We start from the raw sequence: 18,249 nt of genomic DNA, 5'->3' as shown, positions 1-18,249 counted from the left end.
TGTATTGGTGTTTGCACACAGGGAGCTCCCTCCTCACCCCAACTGCCTGCTCGGGATAGCTGGAGTTGCCCGGGTGAAGACTTTCTTGTTAAAATCAGAAGAGGAGAGTACCGGGTGGCTCCAGCCTTCCCGAGCGAAGAAGCCCCCCCCCCCCCACAACTGGAAGACAACAAACAGTTTTGGATTAATTGTGATAAAGGTGCTCCAACTGGCAGTTGGAACAAACATCCTTTTCAGCCTTTCTCTCCCCTCCTCCACTCAGTCACCTATCCTCCCCTTTTCCTTAACCTTCCGACCCCTATCCTCCTCTACTCCCACTCCACTTTGTTTAAAGTTAGTTTTTTGTTTCAACTGCGTAAATTTGCTTTGTTTCTTGGGGGTGGACGTGGCTCTTAGACCCCATGGCAAGCCCTCCTTCGCCGGTGGCGGGGCCCTCCCGTGCATATGCTGCTGCAGCTGTACCTGTTGCCCCGTCACCGTTTGCATTATTAACATCGAAGCATGGGGTCAAGAGCTACATCCACCCAAACATGACTATAGAGGCATGTGTGAAAGCAATGGCCGAGGTTGTCGTCCCTTGGGCTATTGTTGCAGCCTCTAAAATGTACGGGAAGGCAGTGTTATTCCTGAGGACAGAGCGGACCTTCCCCCCCCCCCCCCCCCCATGGAGGCCACTGCGCAAAGGGTCATTCTATCTAATGTCCCACCCTTCATTCCTGGTGAGCTCCTTCTTCCCCACCTGCAGCATCTGGGGGAGGTAAAGACAGAGCTCACCCCAGTCCCGCTTGGTCTTCGGGAGAACAGCCTCCGGCACATGTACTCCTTCCGCCGCCAGCTATTCATGCAGCTGGTGCGGGAGGAGGTTACAGAGGGTCACTTCAATGTAGAGTTCCAGGGGACGGCCTACCGCGTCTTCTGGGCCTTGGACGGGGTGCGGTGCCATGTCTGTAAGGGGGTGGGGCATGTTCGTAAGAACTGCCCCAACCCCCTGGCTGCCAACTCCAACTCGACGGCCCAGGGTGGCACCGCTGCACCTCCTCCCACCCCCCCTGCACCTCCTCCCACCCGCCCTACACCTCCACTAGATACCAGTCGGTACCGGAGGCTGTGGTTTTCACGGCCTCCGGCAGGGAGGGGGGTGCCCATCCAAGTGGAAGGAAGGCGCGAAGGAAAAATAAACATTGAGAGGCGCGTCCCCTGGACACCGTGACACAACCCGAGTCTGAGCTCAGCACAAAGCCCAATCTCGGTGAGTCGACTTGCCCCAGGGCTGGGCTCAGGCCCAGGGTGAGAAAAAAAAAAAAGAGTGCGGAGGCGGAGGCCTCTGATGACATGCAGGTCTCTGAGCCTCCGCACCCAACTGGGAAAAAGAGGAAAAGGTAACACAGGGCCCTGAGTTACGGGGCCCATCTGTTGGAGGGGAGCTGTCTCCTGTTTCGGGTCCCCAGGTTTCCCCGACCACCACCACCAAAGCTACAAAGTCCGGGCAGGAGCTCCCTATTCCTCAGGATGGAGGGGAGTGGGAAACCCCTGTACATGAGGCCCCTCCTGAAGGAGTAAGTGGAGCCCTGCCTGCGGTGGGGGAGCCTGGGGACGCCGCTCATTCTGCCACTGCCACTGGGTCGGGTGCCCTGAGTGGAGGGGAGGGCGGGGCCCCAAAGGGTCGGCCCTCCCTGACGGAGTCCTCCACTGACCAGGAGACACCCGACCCGATTGCAATTGAAAATGTTGTCCCTGTTGCTGGGCCTGTGGGTGCTGGCAGAGCGGGAGATGGCCTCCTCTCTCTGCCTCCGGTCTCAGCACCGGCTGGATTTCCGGAGTCGGGAACTTCTGTCTTCCCTGGACCGCTCATTGGCTTGGGGACGGAGGTGGAGGGGGGTCCTGAACTGCTGGCGCCCACAGGCTCCAGTTTCACAGTAGAACCCAGAGAGGACTCCTCCGCCATCGATCCTGGGGGTGGGATCGTGACGGAGGCGGGACCAGCTGGCGCAGCCGTGACGTCTGCCCCACAGTGTGTGGTGGATGTGTCGGCCGCTGGCGGTGATGACACGGAGGAGGATGGGGATTCGGTGTGGGGCACGGAGGATGACCTTTATTCCTTCACCAGTGAGGTGGTGGAGTCCCTCGTGCCTCCCACCGAATCTCCTCTCATCCCCACGGCGGAACTCTGGGATTTCCTCGCTGCTTGCAGGGGTTGCCGCAATAAGGTTCAGCTGGCCCTCGGCCGTTGGTCGAATCTGGTGATCATACAGTCCGTCCGTGCCGCCCTCAAGAAAGCGGGCAAGCGCGCGGGCGTGAAACTGGTTGATAGGCGCCATTTTAATGTGTTCCTCAATGGGTTGCTGGGGGAGTGGAAGGCCAGGTGCACTTCCACTCCCTCCTCACAGTGAGGTGTTGGTGACGGGTTTTAAGTACCTTTGACATGAAGATAACCATAGCCAGCCTCAACATCAACGGCAGCAGGGGGTCTCACCGCAGATTTCACAATCTCTCAGTCCTCAGGGAAGGGAGATACGTGGTGAGCTTTCTGCAGGAAACCCACACCGTTTCGGGAGACGAAGCCACCTGGCTCCTGGAGTGGCAGGGTGGGGTCTACATGAGTCACCTCACCCCGATTTCTAGTGGGGTGGCTATCTTGTTGGCCCTGACTTTTCAGCTGGAGATCTTGGGGGTCAAGGAGCTAGTGCCGGGCCGCTTGCTCCACCTCGCCATTCGCCTGGGTAGCGTGCCGCTCCACTTTGTGAACGTGTACGCGCCCAGGCCCTGCGCGTTGCAAGCGCGCTTCTTTGAAGAAGTGTCCACTCTCTTGAGCTCCATCGATAGCGGCGAGTGCATCATCCTCGGGGGGGGGGGGATTTTAACTGCACCCTCGAGGTGGGGGATCGCTCCGGTCCCCAGCGCGGCCAAACGTCGGTGGAGAAGTTGAGGGGACTGATCAGCTCCCTTAACTTGGTGGACGTCTGGCGGAATCTCCATCCCGACTCCAGCGCCTTCACGTGGAGGTCTGGAGGAGGAGGGTCGCGAATCGACCGCCTCTACTTTTCGCAGGCGTACGTCTCCCGCGTTTCGGCGGCCTCCATGCGGCTGGTGCCGTGCTCGGACCACCGCCTGGTGTGGGCGGAGTTCACTCCGCTCCGCACGCGGGCGGTGTCCGCGGACTGGCACTTTAACAACCGGCTGCTGGAGGACGAGCGATTTCGGGACTCGTTCTGTCGATTCTGGGCCGACTGGAGACGGAAGCAGGGGGGTTTCCCCTCCTTGAGGCTATGGTGGGATGTGGGCAAGACTCACATCCGCGTCTTCTGTCAGGAGTACGCGAAGGGGCCGACCAAGAGGCGGGAAGCCGAGGTCGGGCGCCTTGAGAGGGAGGTGCTTGACTTGGAGTCCCGCCTCGGTCATGCCGTCGCGGACCCGGCTCTGTGGCAGGCGTACAAAGAGAAGAAGGGCGCGCTGAGGGACCTGCAGCTCATAGGGTCCCGAGGCGCGTACATGAGGTCGCGGATCCAGATTCTGGAAGATTTGGACCGCGCCTCACCCTTCTTCTACTCACTGGAAAAATGGCGGGGGGTTCTTAAGCAGCTCGTCGAGCTGCTGGCCGACAACGGATCCTCCATCACGGATCCGGAGGGAATGGGCCTCCTGGTCCGTGCTTATTATAGTGCGTTGTTCTCTCCGGATCCGTCCAGCGAGGACGCGCGCAGAATTTTGTGGGACGACCTGCCGCAGGTCAGCCTGGAGTGCGCCGAAGGATTGGAGGCTCCGCTCGCGTTGGCGGCAAATCCCCAGGGCTGGACGGGCTGACCGTGGAGTTCCTCAGGGCGTTCTGGGACATCCTGGGGGACGATTACGCAGGGGTCCTGGGGGAAAGCCTGGCGACCGGGGAGATGCCCCTCTCGTGGCGCAGGGCAGTCATCGTCCTGCTGCCGAAGAGGGGCGATCTCCGCCTGCTTAAAAACTGGCGTCCGGTCTCCCTCCTCAGCACGGATTATAAGATCTTTGCCCGGGCTATGTCTACCCGCCTGGGCTCCGTGCTGGCCCACATGATCCACCCCGACCAGTCCTACACGGTCCCGGGCCGGTCCATCCAGGACAACATCCACCTGGTCCGGGACCTGATCCATCTTTCCCAGAGGACTGGTCAGTCGGTCGCCTTCCTCTCCCTCGCTCAGGAGAAGGCGTTCGACAGGGGGGGGATCACGAATACCTTTTCGGGCTTTTGGACTCAGGCCGCATTTCGTGGCCTGGGTCCGACTTTTATACGCCGCTGCAGAGTGTCTAGTCAAAGTTAACGGGTCCTTGACGGCGCCCCTTCGCTTTGGGAGAGGAGTGCATCAGGGATGCCCCATGTCCGGCCAATTGTATACCATCTGCATGGAGCCCTTCCTGTGCCTGCTTCACAGGAGGTTGACGGGATTGGCTCTGCGCGAGCCGGCCATGCGGGTCGTCCTCTTGGCTTACGCCGACTACGAGCTCCTCGCGGTCACAGATCCCGTTGACTTGCGGAAGATGCGCAACTGCCAGCAGACCTTTTTGGCCGCGTCCTCCGCGAGGATCAATTGGGAGAAATGTTCCAGACTCCTGGTGGGCCAGTGGCAGGTGGACTCCCTGCCGGAGGAGATGACACCTTTTGCGTGGAGCACCACGCACCTCCTCTATCTGGGAGTCCACCTTAGCCCCGCTGAGGAAGCCTGGCCGGCAAACTGGCAGGAGTTGGAGGCGAAAGTCACCTCTCAGCTGGGGCGCTGGACAGGACTGTTCCGAGTGCTTTCCTACAGGGGCCAAGTGCTGGTCATAAACCAACTGGTGGCCTCCATGCTGTGGTACCGGTTGGTCACTTTGGCCCCGCCCCCTGTATTTGCCATCAAGATCCAGACGAAACTCGTCGATTTCTTCTGGGGCAAGAGGAAACACTGGGTCTCTGCCACGGTCCTGAGTTTCCCGATTGAGGTGGGCGGCCAGTCGCTGGTGTGCGTCCGCACCCAGGCTGCGACTCTCCGCCTTCGGACCCTGCAGAGATACATGTACATTGAGCATCCTCCCAGATGGTGTGCGCTGGCAACGTATTTTTTCCGCCAGTGTCACTGCCTTCAAGACGACACACAGCTCCCAGCGGAGTCAGTTAGCCGCGCCTCTTTGAGGGAGTTGCCTGTCTTTTACCGGGCTCTATTCCAAGTCTGGAACATGGTCGCCTCCAGTCAGGGCGCTCCCCTGCCGGCGGAGGAGAGCGCCTTGGCTGTCCGGGCTGGGGACGGTCCGGCGGGCGGAGGAGTAGTCAAAACCCCCGGGAAGCCCCTCACTGCGGGTGGCAAAGGGGCTCGGGAGTGCGGAGCGCTCCCAGCCGAGCTGACCCCCGCTCGGCCAGAACTGCTCATCGGACCCAGGCCCCGAAACCCTCCTCGGGAGCCAGTCCCGCACAACCCGAGCCGCCTCTCGGAAATGCCCTCCGTGCCATTCCAATCGGCGCGGAAGGGTTTCCTGTACGTGCTGCTCCTGCACACTCTCCACTTCCTCGCCCTAGTCAGCCGGCCGGACACGCCCTGGCGGTCCGCGTTGCCATCTGGCGGCGAGGGGAAACGCCGATGGAGGTCTGCCTACGCGGGAGTCTTCCCCCTTTACATCGGGGACCTGGGGTGGAGGGTGTTGCACAGGGCAGTCCCCTGCAATAGACTTTTAAGTAGGTTTACAGACTCCCAGGCCGCCTGTACTTTCTGCGGCCTGGACGAGTCCATGTTCCATGTTTTTATGGAGTGTGCGAGGTTGCAGCCCGTCTGAGTATTTGAAGGGGCTGCTCCTCAAGTTCTGGCTGCATTTCAATCCCATGCTCCTGATCTTTGGGCAGCTGGTGCGGAGGGGCGTGGGACGGGAGGAGGATCTCCTCGTCTGTCTGCTCCTGGGCCTGGCCAAGGTGGCAATTCACAGGTCCAGGCAGCGGGCCATTGGGGGTTCCGTCCTCCCTGATTGCCTGCCCCTCTTCCGCGGTTACGTTCGCGCCCGGGTGTCCCTGGAGAAGGAGCATTCAGTGTCTGCCGGTACTCGAGGACTTCCGCGACCGGTGGGCACCGCAGGGACGTAGAGAGAAAACAGGGAATTAGAGACTGGTTAGCCTGACATCAGTAGTGGGGAAAATGTTAGAGTCCATTATAAAAGATGTAACAGTAGAGCACTTGGAAAACAATGACAGGATTGGACAAAGTCAGCATGGATTTATGAAAGGGAAATCATGCTTGACAAATCTACTGGAATTTTTTGAGGATGTAATGAGTAGAATAGACAAGGGAGAACCAGCGGATGTGGTGTATTTGGACTTTCAGAAGGCTTTGGATAAGGTCCCACATAAGAAATTAGCATGCAAAATGAAAGCACATGGGATTGGGGGTTGGCAGACAGGAAACAAAGAGTAGGAATAAACAGGTCTTTTCTGAGTGGCAGGCAGTGACTAGTGGGGTACTGCAGGGATCAGTGCTTGGACCCCAGCTATTCACAATATATATTAATGATATAGATGAGGGAATTAAATGTTATATATCCAGGTTTGCAGATGACAGAAAGCTGGGTGGGAGTGTGAACTGTGAGGATGATACAGAGAAGCTCAAGTGTGATTTGGACAGGTTGAATGAGTGGGCAAATACATGGTGGATGAAGTATAATAAATGAGAGGTTATCCATTTTGGTGGCAAGAACAAAAAGGCAGATTATCTGAACGATGATAGATTGGGAAAAGGGGAGGTGCAGCGAGACCTGGATGTCCTTGTGCACCAGTCGCTGAAAGTAAGCATGCAGGTGCAGCAGGCAGTTAAGAAAGCAAATGGTATGTCGGCCTTCATAGCGAGAGGATTTGAGTACAGCAGCAAAGATGTCTTGCTGCAATTATACAAGGCCTTGGTGAGACCACATCTGGAATATTGTGTGCAGTTTTGGTCTCCTTATCTGAGGAAGGATGTTCTTGCTATGGAGGGAGTGCAGCGAAGGTTCACCAGACTGATTCCTGGGATGGCAGGACTGACGTATGAAGAGAGATTGGGTCGATTAGGCTTGTATTGCCTGAAGTTTAGAAGAACGAGAGGGGATCTCATAGAAACCTACAAAATTCTAATAGGACTGGACAGACTAGATGCAGGAAGGATGTTCCCGATGACGGGGGAGTCCAGGACCAGGGGTCACAGTCTAAGGATAAGGGCTAAGCCATTTAGGACTGAGATGAGGAGAGATTTCTTCACCTCGAAAGTGGTGAACCTGTGGAATTCTCTATCACAGAAAGCAGCTGAGGCCAAATCATTAAATATATTCAAGAAAGAGTTAGATATAGTTCTCACGGCTAATGGGAGAAAGCAGATTACTGAGTTTGGATGATCAGCCATGATCGTATTGAACGGGTGAGCAGGCTCGAAGGGCCAAATGGCCTACTCCTGCTATTTTTCTGTTTCTAAAGCTCCAAACACTTCCAAGGCAGGTACAGTACGGGTTAGATTTTGTGATAAGACTTTTGCTATTAGTTTGAATATTCTTGTGATTTGCTCTGATTTTCTAGCTGTACAGAAGGTCAGACTGTTGAAGTGGCATGTTCTCCAACATCAGATAGTGTGTGTGGAAGGACAGAATTGCTTGACACAGGTCTATTGGGAGGTGAGTGTTTTTAAATACTGCATGTTTCTGTAAAAGAAGTTCAGATATTTTACTTCAATGACCTTTGTGTTAATGATTAGAATCTCCTATCCTTTCAGGTATCATTGTGTTGGGGCTTATTTTGCTGACTGGTCTGTGTTTCGGTCTATTGTACTGCCAGAAGACAGGGCGCACACGCCAAAGTTACCAGTGTTGCGGTGCGTATGCCAATTTATTGATTATAATTCATGAGTTGTTCCCTGTCTCTGCTCTGTCTGTCCCAGTAACTGAGGGAGGTGGTGTAGGCCGGGTCTGGTCAACACAGTCCCGAGCCTCCCACCTCTTGATACCGGCTGGGCCCTGGCTGTGTCAATGTCCCTGGATTTACTTCATTTGCAAGAGCTGGAGTTACAGCCTCCAAACCACTCTTTGCAAAATCCCTGTCTCAGAGTAACTCCTCAGGATGTTCCAAAGGACTTTACAACCAATGACAAATGTTTGAAGCTCGGTCATGCTAAGTTCGACATAGCAGCACCCCACAAACAGCAATCTGATAAATGACTAGTCATTAGCAAATACTGGCCAGGACACACGGGAGAACACCAATCTTTGAAATAGTGGCGTGGAATCTTTTACACCTGCCTGACAGGGCAAATGGGGCTTCAGTTTAACATCTCATTTGAAAGACGGCCCCTCCGACAGTCCGGTGCTCCCTCTGTACTGTTCTTCTGACAGCGCGGCACTCCCTGAGTTGACGTCTCCGGCAGTGCGACCTTCCCACAGCACTGTACAGAAGTGTCAGCCTAGATTTTGTGCTCAATTCTCTTGAACACACGACATTCTGGTCTTGCGTTTAATAGGAATCATATTGTTCTGGTTGCAACTCTGATTTATTCCTTGCAGTGACCCATTTGAAGGGCAACATGTGGCTGCACAGAACAGACTCTACAGGTAAGCAGGAAGAGAGGACAATGCAAGAATATCACAGGGCTATGAAGCGAAGGGGGTGTCACACAGTCAGACTGTCACAGGTCACTGCGACAGTGTGGGGGGCTGTCACACAGTCAGACTGTCACAGGTCACTGCGACTGTGTGGGGGGGTGTCACACAGTCAGACTGTCACAGGTCACTGCGACAGTGTGGAGGGGTGTCACACAATCAGCCTCACAGGTCACTGCGACAGTGCGGAGGGGTGTCACACAGACAGTCACAGGTCACTGCGACAGTGCGGAGGGGTGTCACACAGACGGTCACAGGTCACTGCGACAGTGCGGAGGGGTGTCACACAGACGGTCACAGGTCACTGCGACAGTGCGGAGGGGTGTCACACAATCAGACCGTCACAGGTCACTGCGACAGTGCGGAGGGGTGTCACACAATCAGACCGTCACAGGTCACTGCGACAGTGCGGAAGGGAGTGTCACACAATCAGACCGTCACAGGTCACTGCGACAGTGCGGAAGGGAGTGTCACACAATCAGACTGTCACAGGTCACTGAGACAGTGCGGGAGGGAGTGTCACACAATCAGAGAGTCACAGGTCACTGAGACAGTGCAGGAGGGAGTGTCACACAATCAGACCGTCACAGGTCACTGCGACAGTGCGGAGGGGTGTCACACAATCAGACCGTCACAGGTCACTGCGACAGTGCGGGAGGGTGTCACACAATCAGACCGTCACAGGTCACTGCGACAGTGCGGGAGGGTGTCACACAATCAAACGGTCACAGGTCACTGCGACTGTGTGACACCCCCTCCCACACTGTCGCAGTGACCTGTGACGGTCTGATTGTGTGACACCCCCTCCCGCACTATCAGACCGTCACAGGTCACTGAGACAGTGCGGAAGGGAGTGTCACACAATCAGACCGTCACAGGTCACTGCGACAGTGCGGAAGGGAGTGTCACACAATCAGACTGTCACAGGTCACTGAGACAGTGCGGGAGGGAGTGTCACACAATCAGAGAGTCACAGGTCACTGAGACAGTGCAGGAGGGAGTGTCACACAGACTGTCACAGGTCACTGTCAATATTTTACAGGTTCTAGAGGTGACGCTTTGCCGGGAGGGCCTCTTTCAGCGGTGAGTAAAGAGTTAACGTCCTTGTGACAGGACCTGAGTCTCTCACATTGTTTTAGCACCCGAATCAGTCATGTTTAATTCTAGCAACTTCGAGGTATATGATATGGAGCTGGGCTGCAGTAACTCAAACTGCAGTTGAGGACAAGCCAGGACATGCCCCAGAAAAATCTCCACTTTCACAAACTCACCACTCGGGATTTAAGAAGCCGGTAGTTTTCCTCTATTTGCATTTTCTCTTCTGTTCTGGGTTGTTACACTGGGGACAGATGGGTGGGCTAAAGGCCTGCTCAGGTCAGGAAAAGAAAAACCCGACCCCGACCCAACAGAACCACATCGGACCCGGGCCCAAACCGGCCAGAATCCCTCCATTTTTTTTCCCGCCCCCGACCCGACCACCGGAATGTTCCCTTTTCTTAGCATGCGACTCCCCATCTTCAGGAAGGTGCAGCATGAGCGTGATGACATCATCGAGACACTCACCTGCTCACTGCACAGACTCAGAGGTCCCCTCCTTGACGTCCCGGACTCCCAGCTCAGGTGGGTTTTTCAACTTTTGACACTTCCCAGCATAGCAAAATGCAATACTTACTTCGTGTGTTCGACCCGACCCCGAAAGACAAATCCGGAAGAGCGACACGACCCGAACCCGACACGTCATCGGGTCCGGGTTGGGTAGCAGGCCTTTTGGATGGGCTGTTGTATTGTTGCTACTTAGGGCCAGGATAGATCCTCAAAGCACAGGGGGCCTATGTTCCCTGGAATTTAGCAGAATGAGTAGTGATTTCATTGAAAGGTACAAGATTCTGATTCATTTTTCTTACCATGTGCCTGTCCACTATTTTTTTCATGTTTGTGCTTTGGGCCAGGGCTGTTCAATTTTCTGTCAATTAACACCCTCTCTGTACTAACGCTTTGTCTTTCAACACACCATTAACATACCGTTTGCCTTTGCTCCATGACCTTCTGGTCAGTTATTCTCTGTGACCCTCTGTCCGATCAACACCTTCCCTTTTGTTACCTCTTGCCCCACCCCCGCTTTATTTGCTTAAAACCGATTACATTTCTAATATTTGCCAGTTGTGATGAAGGGTCACTGACCTGAAACGTTAACTCTGCTTCTCTCTCTCCACAGATGCTGCCAGACCTGCTGAGTATTTCCAGCATTTCTTGTTTTTATTTCATATTTCCAACATCTGCAGCATTTTGCTTTTAATTTAATTAATATTCTGAGGGGGTTTAACAGGGTAAATGCGGAGAGGCTGTTTCCCTGGCTGAAGAGTCTAGAACTAGGGGAATCACAGTCTCAGAATTTTGGACTGAGTCAAGGAAGGGTTTCTTCACTCAGAGGGTTGATAATTCTCTAACCCAGAGGGCTTTAAAGCACTAAGGGAATCAAGGACATGGTGGGAAGGTGGGGTTGATATAGAAGATCAGCCATGATATTGAATGGCGGAGCAGGTTTGAGGGGCTGAATGGCCTCCCCCAGCCCCTATTTCTTACGTTACTTGATCGTGGGAGAGAGTAAGGGGCTCCCCACTGCAATGCTTTGGGTGTCTTGCAGGAATTGTGCAAGTTCAGTAGTTATACACAAGGGAAAGGTCATATTCAGTGGAACAGACCTGGGATTTAGGAAGGGTTCTCATAAGTCACAAGGTGCTTCCTGGGAACTTTAAAGTCATCAGAAAAGACTGATGTACTGTTTCAAAAGATGGTGTGATATTTAGCATTGGCTATGCAGATATTTCACCCTCAGACAGAGGAACAAAGATGATGGCAGGCATCAAGAAGTTAACAAACATCCTTTCTGCTTGATTCTGTCCTGTCCTTAAGGGCAGGCTCAGGGGGGGCACATACTTCCTGTATTCCAGCGAAGGATCAGTTCACTGTTGTTCATTCCCAATTCTGCATCTCACAGCAACAAACACCAACTTTAATTCTTCCCAATTAGTTCCTCAACTCTCAACTCCCTTAAAGTAGCAGTCAGCTGTGCCACCTCCCCTTCATCACACAATGCACAATTTTATGAACAGAGCTCTGCTTTTGGTGTCATTTGCCAAAGGGGCCACCTGTTATAAACTGTATCCATATTCCACAAAGAGCTGCTGTAAACCTTCAGCTAGTAGAGTCATTATGGCATAGAATGAGGCCATTCGGCCCATCGAGTTCATGCCAGCTCTCTGTAGAGCAATCCCGTCAGTCCCACTCTATCCCTGTAGCCCTGCAAGTTTATTTCCCTCAAGTGTCCATCCAACTTCCTTTCAAAACCATTGCTCGAATAATCCCTGATCAATGGGGAAATGTGACCAATTGTTTGGTGGTCCAATTTGAGCCCAGGCCTATCTTTTCCTTGCAGGTTAATGAAAGCTGGACTGCCACATCTGGAGGAGGGGGAGCAGCTGAGAATGCAGGCAATGAAAGAATGGACAGTGATGTTCATGAAGCTCGGAACGAGAGGGTGGCTTTGCTTCAGAACAGCCCCGAAGCTTCAGCAGAATGTCAAGATGAAACCACCGTGCAGAGCCCACGTCATGGCAGAATTGGAACCAGGTCACCAACGGTTGACCCTTTAATGGCGCAAACTGAACTGGCTGATCCCGATGATCTGACAAGTGGCTTGAGCCTAAACATGTCAAATAACTGTGAAACGACAGGCAATGAGACAAGAGGTGCCATCTGCTCAGGAAGTCCTTCTGTGGAAACTTGCAGCACTCCAAGTCAGCTGCAGCCTCCTTATAAACCCACGGTAAGTCCCCAATACAAATCATTCCATCCTAATGCTTACCTCTCTGCTCCTTTTAGGAAGTATCCTCGCTGGGTAAAAGCAGAATATGTTTAAAATGGTGAGAGACTGGGAAGTGTTGGTATTCCGAGGGACCTGGGTGTCCTTGTACATAAATCACAGAAGGTAAACATGCAGGTACAGCAAGCATTTAGGGAGGCAAGTGTTATATTAGCCTTAATTTCAATGGGGTTGCAGTATACGAGTAAGCAAGTCTTGCTGCACTTATTTTGGTGAGATTGCACCTGGAGTTGTGTGTCCTGTTTTGGTCTCCATACTTGCCTTCGACAGGGTGCAATAAAGGTTCACTAGCCTAATTCCTGGGATGCATGGGCAGTCTGATGAGGTAATATTCGGTAGAATGGGCCTATACACTTAGGGGTTTAGAAGAGTGAGAGGTGGAAGATTTATTACGGGGCTTGATAGGGTTGGAGAATCGAGAACTCGGGGGGGGGGTTGGTTGCTGGCGGGGGACAGTGGGGGGGGGGGTGGTTGGTTGCTGGCGGGGGACAGTCTCAGAAGAAGAGATCGGCCATTTTGGACTGAGGTGAGGAGAAACTTTTTCACTCGGAGGGTTGGGATTCTTTGGAATTCTGTACCCCAAAGGGCTGTGGATGTTCCGTCAATGAGCATATTCAAGACTGAGAGTGAAGGGAATCGAGGGATATGGGGATCTGCAGGAAAGTCGAGTTGATGTCGAAGTTAAGCCATTTTGTTAGTGACTTGCGTTTTATGCCCTGGTTGGTTCTGGGACTGGATTATTTCCAGTCCTCCCTGGGCAGCTCCTGCATGGTTTGCAGCTCCAAATTCAAGAGCAGCATCTCTCCCTTTATTCTCATCTCTCAAAAGGCCCACCTTCAGGCCTTTGCTAACGGGTCTAGCTCAGTGCTTTTGGGTTCTGTGCCTGCTCGGCAATCTCAGGATTGCCATCATTGAGGAGCCCCACGACCAGGAAACAAGGGGGGGGGCCCCTCCATCCGATCAGTCTGGGTCGATTTGTACTTTTGTCTCGGTCGCCTGGAGGGGAAGACTGTTAATTTGAAACTATTTGTCTTTTCTTTTACAGGGAAATAGTCAACCTTTTCATATGGTTAAGGAATTCCCTAATGGCGAAGGTAATCTTCTAAAGCATTGATCTAAGTTGCTGGTTATGTGTTTTTGAACTACAATTAAATAATTTCCTTCTAGTTTCCCCTTTAGTTCTGAGGACACTCTCAAGTTTGTTTCCAAATGCCTCCATGCCTCTTGCCCCTCTCTATCTTTGTCATCTCCTCCAGCTCTACAACCTCCGGGGATATCTGCACTCGTCTGATTCTGGCCTCTTGAGCATCCCCGATTTTCATTTCCCCACTATTGGCTGCTCTGCCTTCAACTGCCTGGGCTCTAAGCTCTGATATTCCCTCCCTAAACCTCTCCGCCTCTCTGCTCCTTCAGGACGCTCCTTAAAACCAAGCTCTTTGACCAAGCTTTTGGTCACCTGTCCCAATATCTCAAGTGGCTCAGTGCCAATTTTGTTGGAGAATGCTCCTGTGAAGCACCTTGGAATGGTTCACTACAAATCGAGGCGCTCTGTAACTGCCCGCTGTCATTAACTCCTCTACTGCTCTTCACATCAGTCTGTGGCGGTGGGAGGGGGCTCTGGGGCGTGTGGAGGTCCTGAACCCCACACCCATTCCTATTATTTGGCAGTGGATTTGTATCCAGGTTTATGCGAGTGAAAAGAGGGTGTGAGTCAGTGGCCACAAAGGCTGTGATTTACCCTGCCATACCAGGCCTCGATTCCCGTCTGTTACAAAAGGAGGGCTGGCTATTGGGTACTGGGGGCCATTACAACCCACTCGGGCCTGGGGCTGTTCCCCTGCCCAATAGAGGTCCATGGCTAGCGATCTGTAGCCCTGGCTTGGATTCATCTGCACTGGTCCTACTGCACACCCTTTCCCCTGATTTATTTTATTTATTTAGAGATACAGCACTGAAACAGGCCCTTCGGCCCACCGAGTCTGTGCCGACCAACAACCACCCATTTATACTACTTCTACATTAACCCCATATTCTCTACCACATACCCACCATTCTACCACCTACCTACACTAGGGGTAATTTACAATGGCCAATTTACCTATCAACCTGCAAGTCTTTGGCTGTGGGAGGAAACCCACACGGTCACAGGGAGAACTTGCAAACTCCACACAGGCAGTACTAGAGCTATGAGGCTGCGGTGCTAACCACTGCACCACTGTGCTGCCCCAATCTAGGCTAACTCTGATCTCACCCTTTCCTTATGTGTCCAGCTTAGCTTTGGGCCATTGCCAGCCCTCGAGTGCAGTGAGGTCATTCGCCTCAGCCTGATCCTTGTCATTTTGCTGCGTTGGGAGTCGAGTTGCTGAGGGCGGTCCTGTGCAATGGCCGTATTTCATGCCTCTTCTCGGAACCAATGCAATTGTCGCTCAGCGGAAAGTGAATAAATGAAAACGTGAATCTTAAACCTGCTCATGGTTTGTTTGCAGGCTTGAGGCAAAGTTTTCCATTGTTTGTAAAAGAGGTCCCGATCAAAAGGTGGAAGGAGTTCATGCGGAAACTTCATCTGACTGAAAACGAGATTGCAGAGGCTGAGCGCAATAATCTGAATAATATTACTGAAGGAAATTATCAGATGCTTCACACCTGGCATCAGAAATCTGGTAACAAAGCCTCTGTTCGGACACTGCTGTGGACTCTAAATGACATAGACCTGGTCACTGCTGCAAATAATATAAGCCTAAACTTGCTTAATAATGACACCAAAGAGCACTGAACCTTGAGGATGATTTTACCTATGTTTTGAGCAAAGACAGAAATGATGGACGAGGCCTCCGCTCGCCAGGACTGACTGATTGCAGTTTGAGCACAGAGCTAAAACTGGACTCTGAAATACAGGACAACAGAACCTTGCCAATTCTCCAGTTCCTTTGTATCCTCTCTGTGCTCCTGATCAGTAGATCAAATTCATTATCAACGCAGCATGGAGGTTTAACGCACCAGACCAGAACTGAAATAAGTTAATGGACAAGGTCGTGGCTTTAGCTGTGGTTGATTCTGTTTTAATTAAGGTATTTTAGATTGTTAAACGGAGCAGTCTCATTTAATTCCACTATTCAGAATGACTGTATGAAAGGCTGATCCAGTGAAGAGTTGAGAATAGGATATGTAACCAGTGGCAGAATGCAGGCGGTCATTTGAAGGCTGGCCAACAGTTTATTTGAGCCCGCACTAAGATGGCTCCAAAGACGAAGGAGGACGCTGTCCCTGCCAAGACTGAGGCTAAATCCAAGGCCTTTAAGGCCAAGAAGGCTATTTTGAAGGGAGTTCATAGTCACAGGCAGAAGAAAATTAGGACGACACCTACCTTCAGGAGACCAAAGTCTCTTGAGACGGAGAAAGCAACTCAAGTACCCCAGAAAGAGTGCTCCCTGGAGGAGCAAATTGGACCATTATGCTATCATTAAGTTCCCTCTGACCACTGAATCTGCTATGAAGGAAATTGAGAACAATACTTTGGTTTTCATTGTTGACATCAAGGCCAATAAACATCAGATTACACAGGCTGTCAAGAAACTGTATGATATTGATGTAGCAAAAGTCAACACACTTATAAAACCCAACCATGAGAAAAAAAGCATACGTCCGTCCAGCCCCAAACTGTGATGCATTGGATGTTGCTAAGATTATCTAAACTGGTTTCAAAATATATCAAAATTTTAAAATTAAAAAAAAGTGAGTATGCTGATGTCTCTGAAAGAGCCAGGGGTAATCATCCGACCTAGAGATGTTGTACCAGGAGAGAGAAAGGCTCAGCAGTTTCAGTCCCCACTGCGTCTTAAACAGATGTCAGCTCCCCGCAGTCCACAAGTGAGCCTGTTGCTCACGACAAGGAGCTACTGCTGGGTCACAGCAACTATGTGTCTGTGCGTGTGGCATTGGGGTGACTATATTTTCCAAAGCAAATCTGGGGGGAACACACAGGGTGGAAGCAAAGCAGCCAGGATGGAAAATATAGGTTATACAGCATAATCTATAAACAGTTAGTATTTTAACAATTGCATATAAACACGACAAATGTGAAACAGAATTGCACAGAATTACCACAGAAATGACATCATGCTACTGAAGCCCATTGAGCTGCCATTTGTAAATAATATGCTAACACTATTCAGGAACGTCAGGTTTTCATAGGTCAATTCAGAGAATCTGTTTCTTCACTTGAATGTTGTTTAACAACTTCAATAATGCTGTACTGTATTTCGCAATTTTAAAATCAGATGGAGATTTTTGCACCTGCTGTAGATTTCTTTATGTAGCTTTTAATTTCAATAAAGTCTGAGCTGTGTTTGGGCAAGTGACCCTTTTCTGTGCCGTCTCCCCTTCCGTCCTTCCTTTAAGGACCTGACGCAGGGAGTGACCACAGAGTTAGATATCGCGAAGGGCGGGGGGATGCTGCAGTTCCGAGTCAAGGTTAAACCTTGCCAAGAAATTTGGGTGCCGAGAGGGAGAGTGTCAGCCCTGCCTCCATGGGGAGCACTCTTGCCACTGACTGAGAAGGTTTGTGCGTTCAAGACTCACTCCAAAGAGTGTGCAATCCGGCTGCTGGGTTTTCCTTACAACAGACACTACATTTCAAATAGACTGTCAAGTGTTTTGGGACACTCTGCGGTGGTGGTACATAAACTTGGGTCTGTCTTTCCCAGGGGTTTGTGCTTCTGGCTGTGTTGCACATGTCGAGTTCAGTGTAACCGATAGCCTACCTGCACTGATTCTGGAGCCAGCAGAATGAGATGTGAGTAACCAATATCGGACTCTGCCACGAGCTGCAGCTCGACATGGTGGGGCTGTGCTGGGACCCTGGTGGAGCAGAGAGGGGGATATAGTTGAGAGAGAGCCAATCCCATTTCAAAAGCAGTACAGTGTGTCTACGACCATTGCCTCCTTCTTGCCTATTTTATCTATGATAAAATAACCTGATTGTTCTTTGTTCAATTGTTTATGGAAAGTTGCACAATTTGTATTTCAACCAACTGTACTGTTTCTGACGATAGGTCTGAAAATTTAAACAAATTCAACTTCAGATAATGAGTGTTGGTCATAGTCAGAGTTTTTCAGCACAGAAACAGGCCCTTCGGCCCATCGTGTCCCTGCCGGCCATCAAGCAACTATCTATTCTAATCCCATTTTCCAGCACTTGGCCCATAGCCTTGTGTGCTTTGGCGTTTCAAGTGCTCATCTAAATACTTCTTAAATATTGTGAGGGTTCCTGCCTCTCCCACCCCTTCAGGCAGTGTGTTCCAGATTCCAACCACCCTCTGGGTGAAAAGAATTTTCCTCACGTCCCCGCTAAACCTCCTGCCCCTTACCTTAAATCTATGCCCCCTGGTTATTTTATGGTCTTTTATATGTGAAATACCTCCTGATAAAAACAACCAACCAAGGGCAGATCATTGGATAAAATTACACACTGGCCAGTGGCCCCCAGAGGGGGCAGGAAAGTCCCACCCACAGTGAGCCCCTTATTCAGGGACACCACCCACTTGCTCTTCAGGAAAAAGAGCACCTTCCTGGACATTTTTGAGGCTGCAACAATGGCCGAGGGGCCAACAACCTCGGCCATTGCCTTCACACAAGTTTCAATAGACAGACTGGGGTGGGGATAGCTCTTCACCCCATGGCTGGAACTGAGTAATTTAAATGGTGGCGGCTGTAGAGGTGTTAGAGGGCCCCGCCATCGGCACAGATGGACTTGCCATGGGTTCAAG

At 51.8% G+C, this 18,249-nt stretch overlaps 1 protein-coding gene and 1 pseudogene across 3 annotated transcripts in view; both read left to right on the top strand.

Moving 5' to 3' along the window:
* LOC137357216 (tumor necrosis factor receptor superfamily member 10B-like) overlaps positions 1-15,269 on the top strand; it is a 28,767-nt gene extending 13,498 nt beyond the window's left edge. Inside the window, exons 5-11 of one of the 3 annotated variants that reach the window (XM_068023375.1) lie at positions 7,529-7,623; positions 7,704-7,820; positions 8,506-8,553; positions 9,644-9,684; positions 12,038-12,427; positions 13,530-13,578; positions 14,971-15,269. In XM_068023375.1, coding sequence (XP_067879476.1) covers positions 7,529-7,623; positions 7,704-7,820; positions 8,506-8,553; positions 9,644-9,684; positions 12,038-12,427; positions 13,530-13,578; positions 14,971-15,257 — 1,027 coding nt within the window. In that variant the 3' untranslated portion in view covers positions 15,258-15,269. The remainder of the gene's footprint in view (positions 1-7,528; positions 7,624-7,703; positions 7,821-8,505; positions 8,554-9,643; positions 9,685-12,037; positions 12,428-13,529; positions 13,579-14,970) is intronic. The other 2 variants (XM_068023376.1, XM_068023377.1) reach the window with 2 other exon arrangements.
* Positions 15,270-15,711: 442 nt separating this feature from the next.
* LOC137357217 (large ribosomal subunit protein uL23-like) lies at positions 15,712-16,834 on the top strand (annotated as a pseudogene).
* Positions 16,835-18,249: the final 1,415 nt, after the last annotated feature.

This window comes from Heterodontus francisci, chromosome 47, assembly GCF_036365525.1.
Source record: "Heterodontus francisci isolate sHetFra1 chromosome 47, sHetFra1.hap1, whole genome shotgun sequence".
In the NCBI taxonomy this organism is placed as follows: domain Eukaryota; kingdom Metazoa; phylum Chordata; class Chondrichthyes; order Heterodontiformes; family Heterodontidae; genus Heterodontus; species Heterodontus francisci.
The sequence above is the reverse complement of the archived record's forward strand: the minus strand, read 5'-3'. Positions and strand labels throughout refer to the sequence as shown.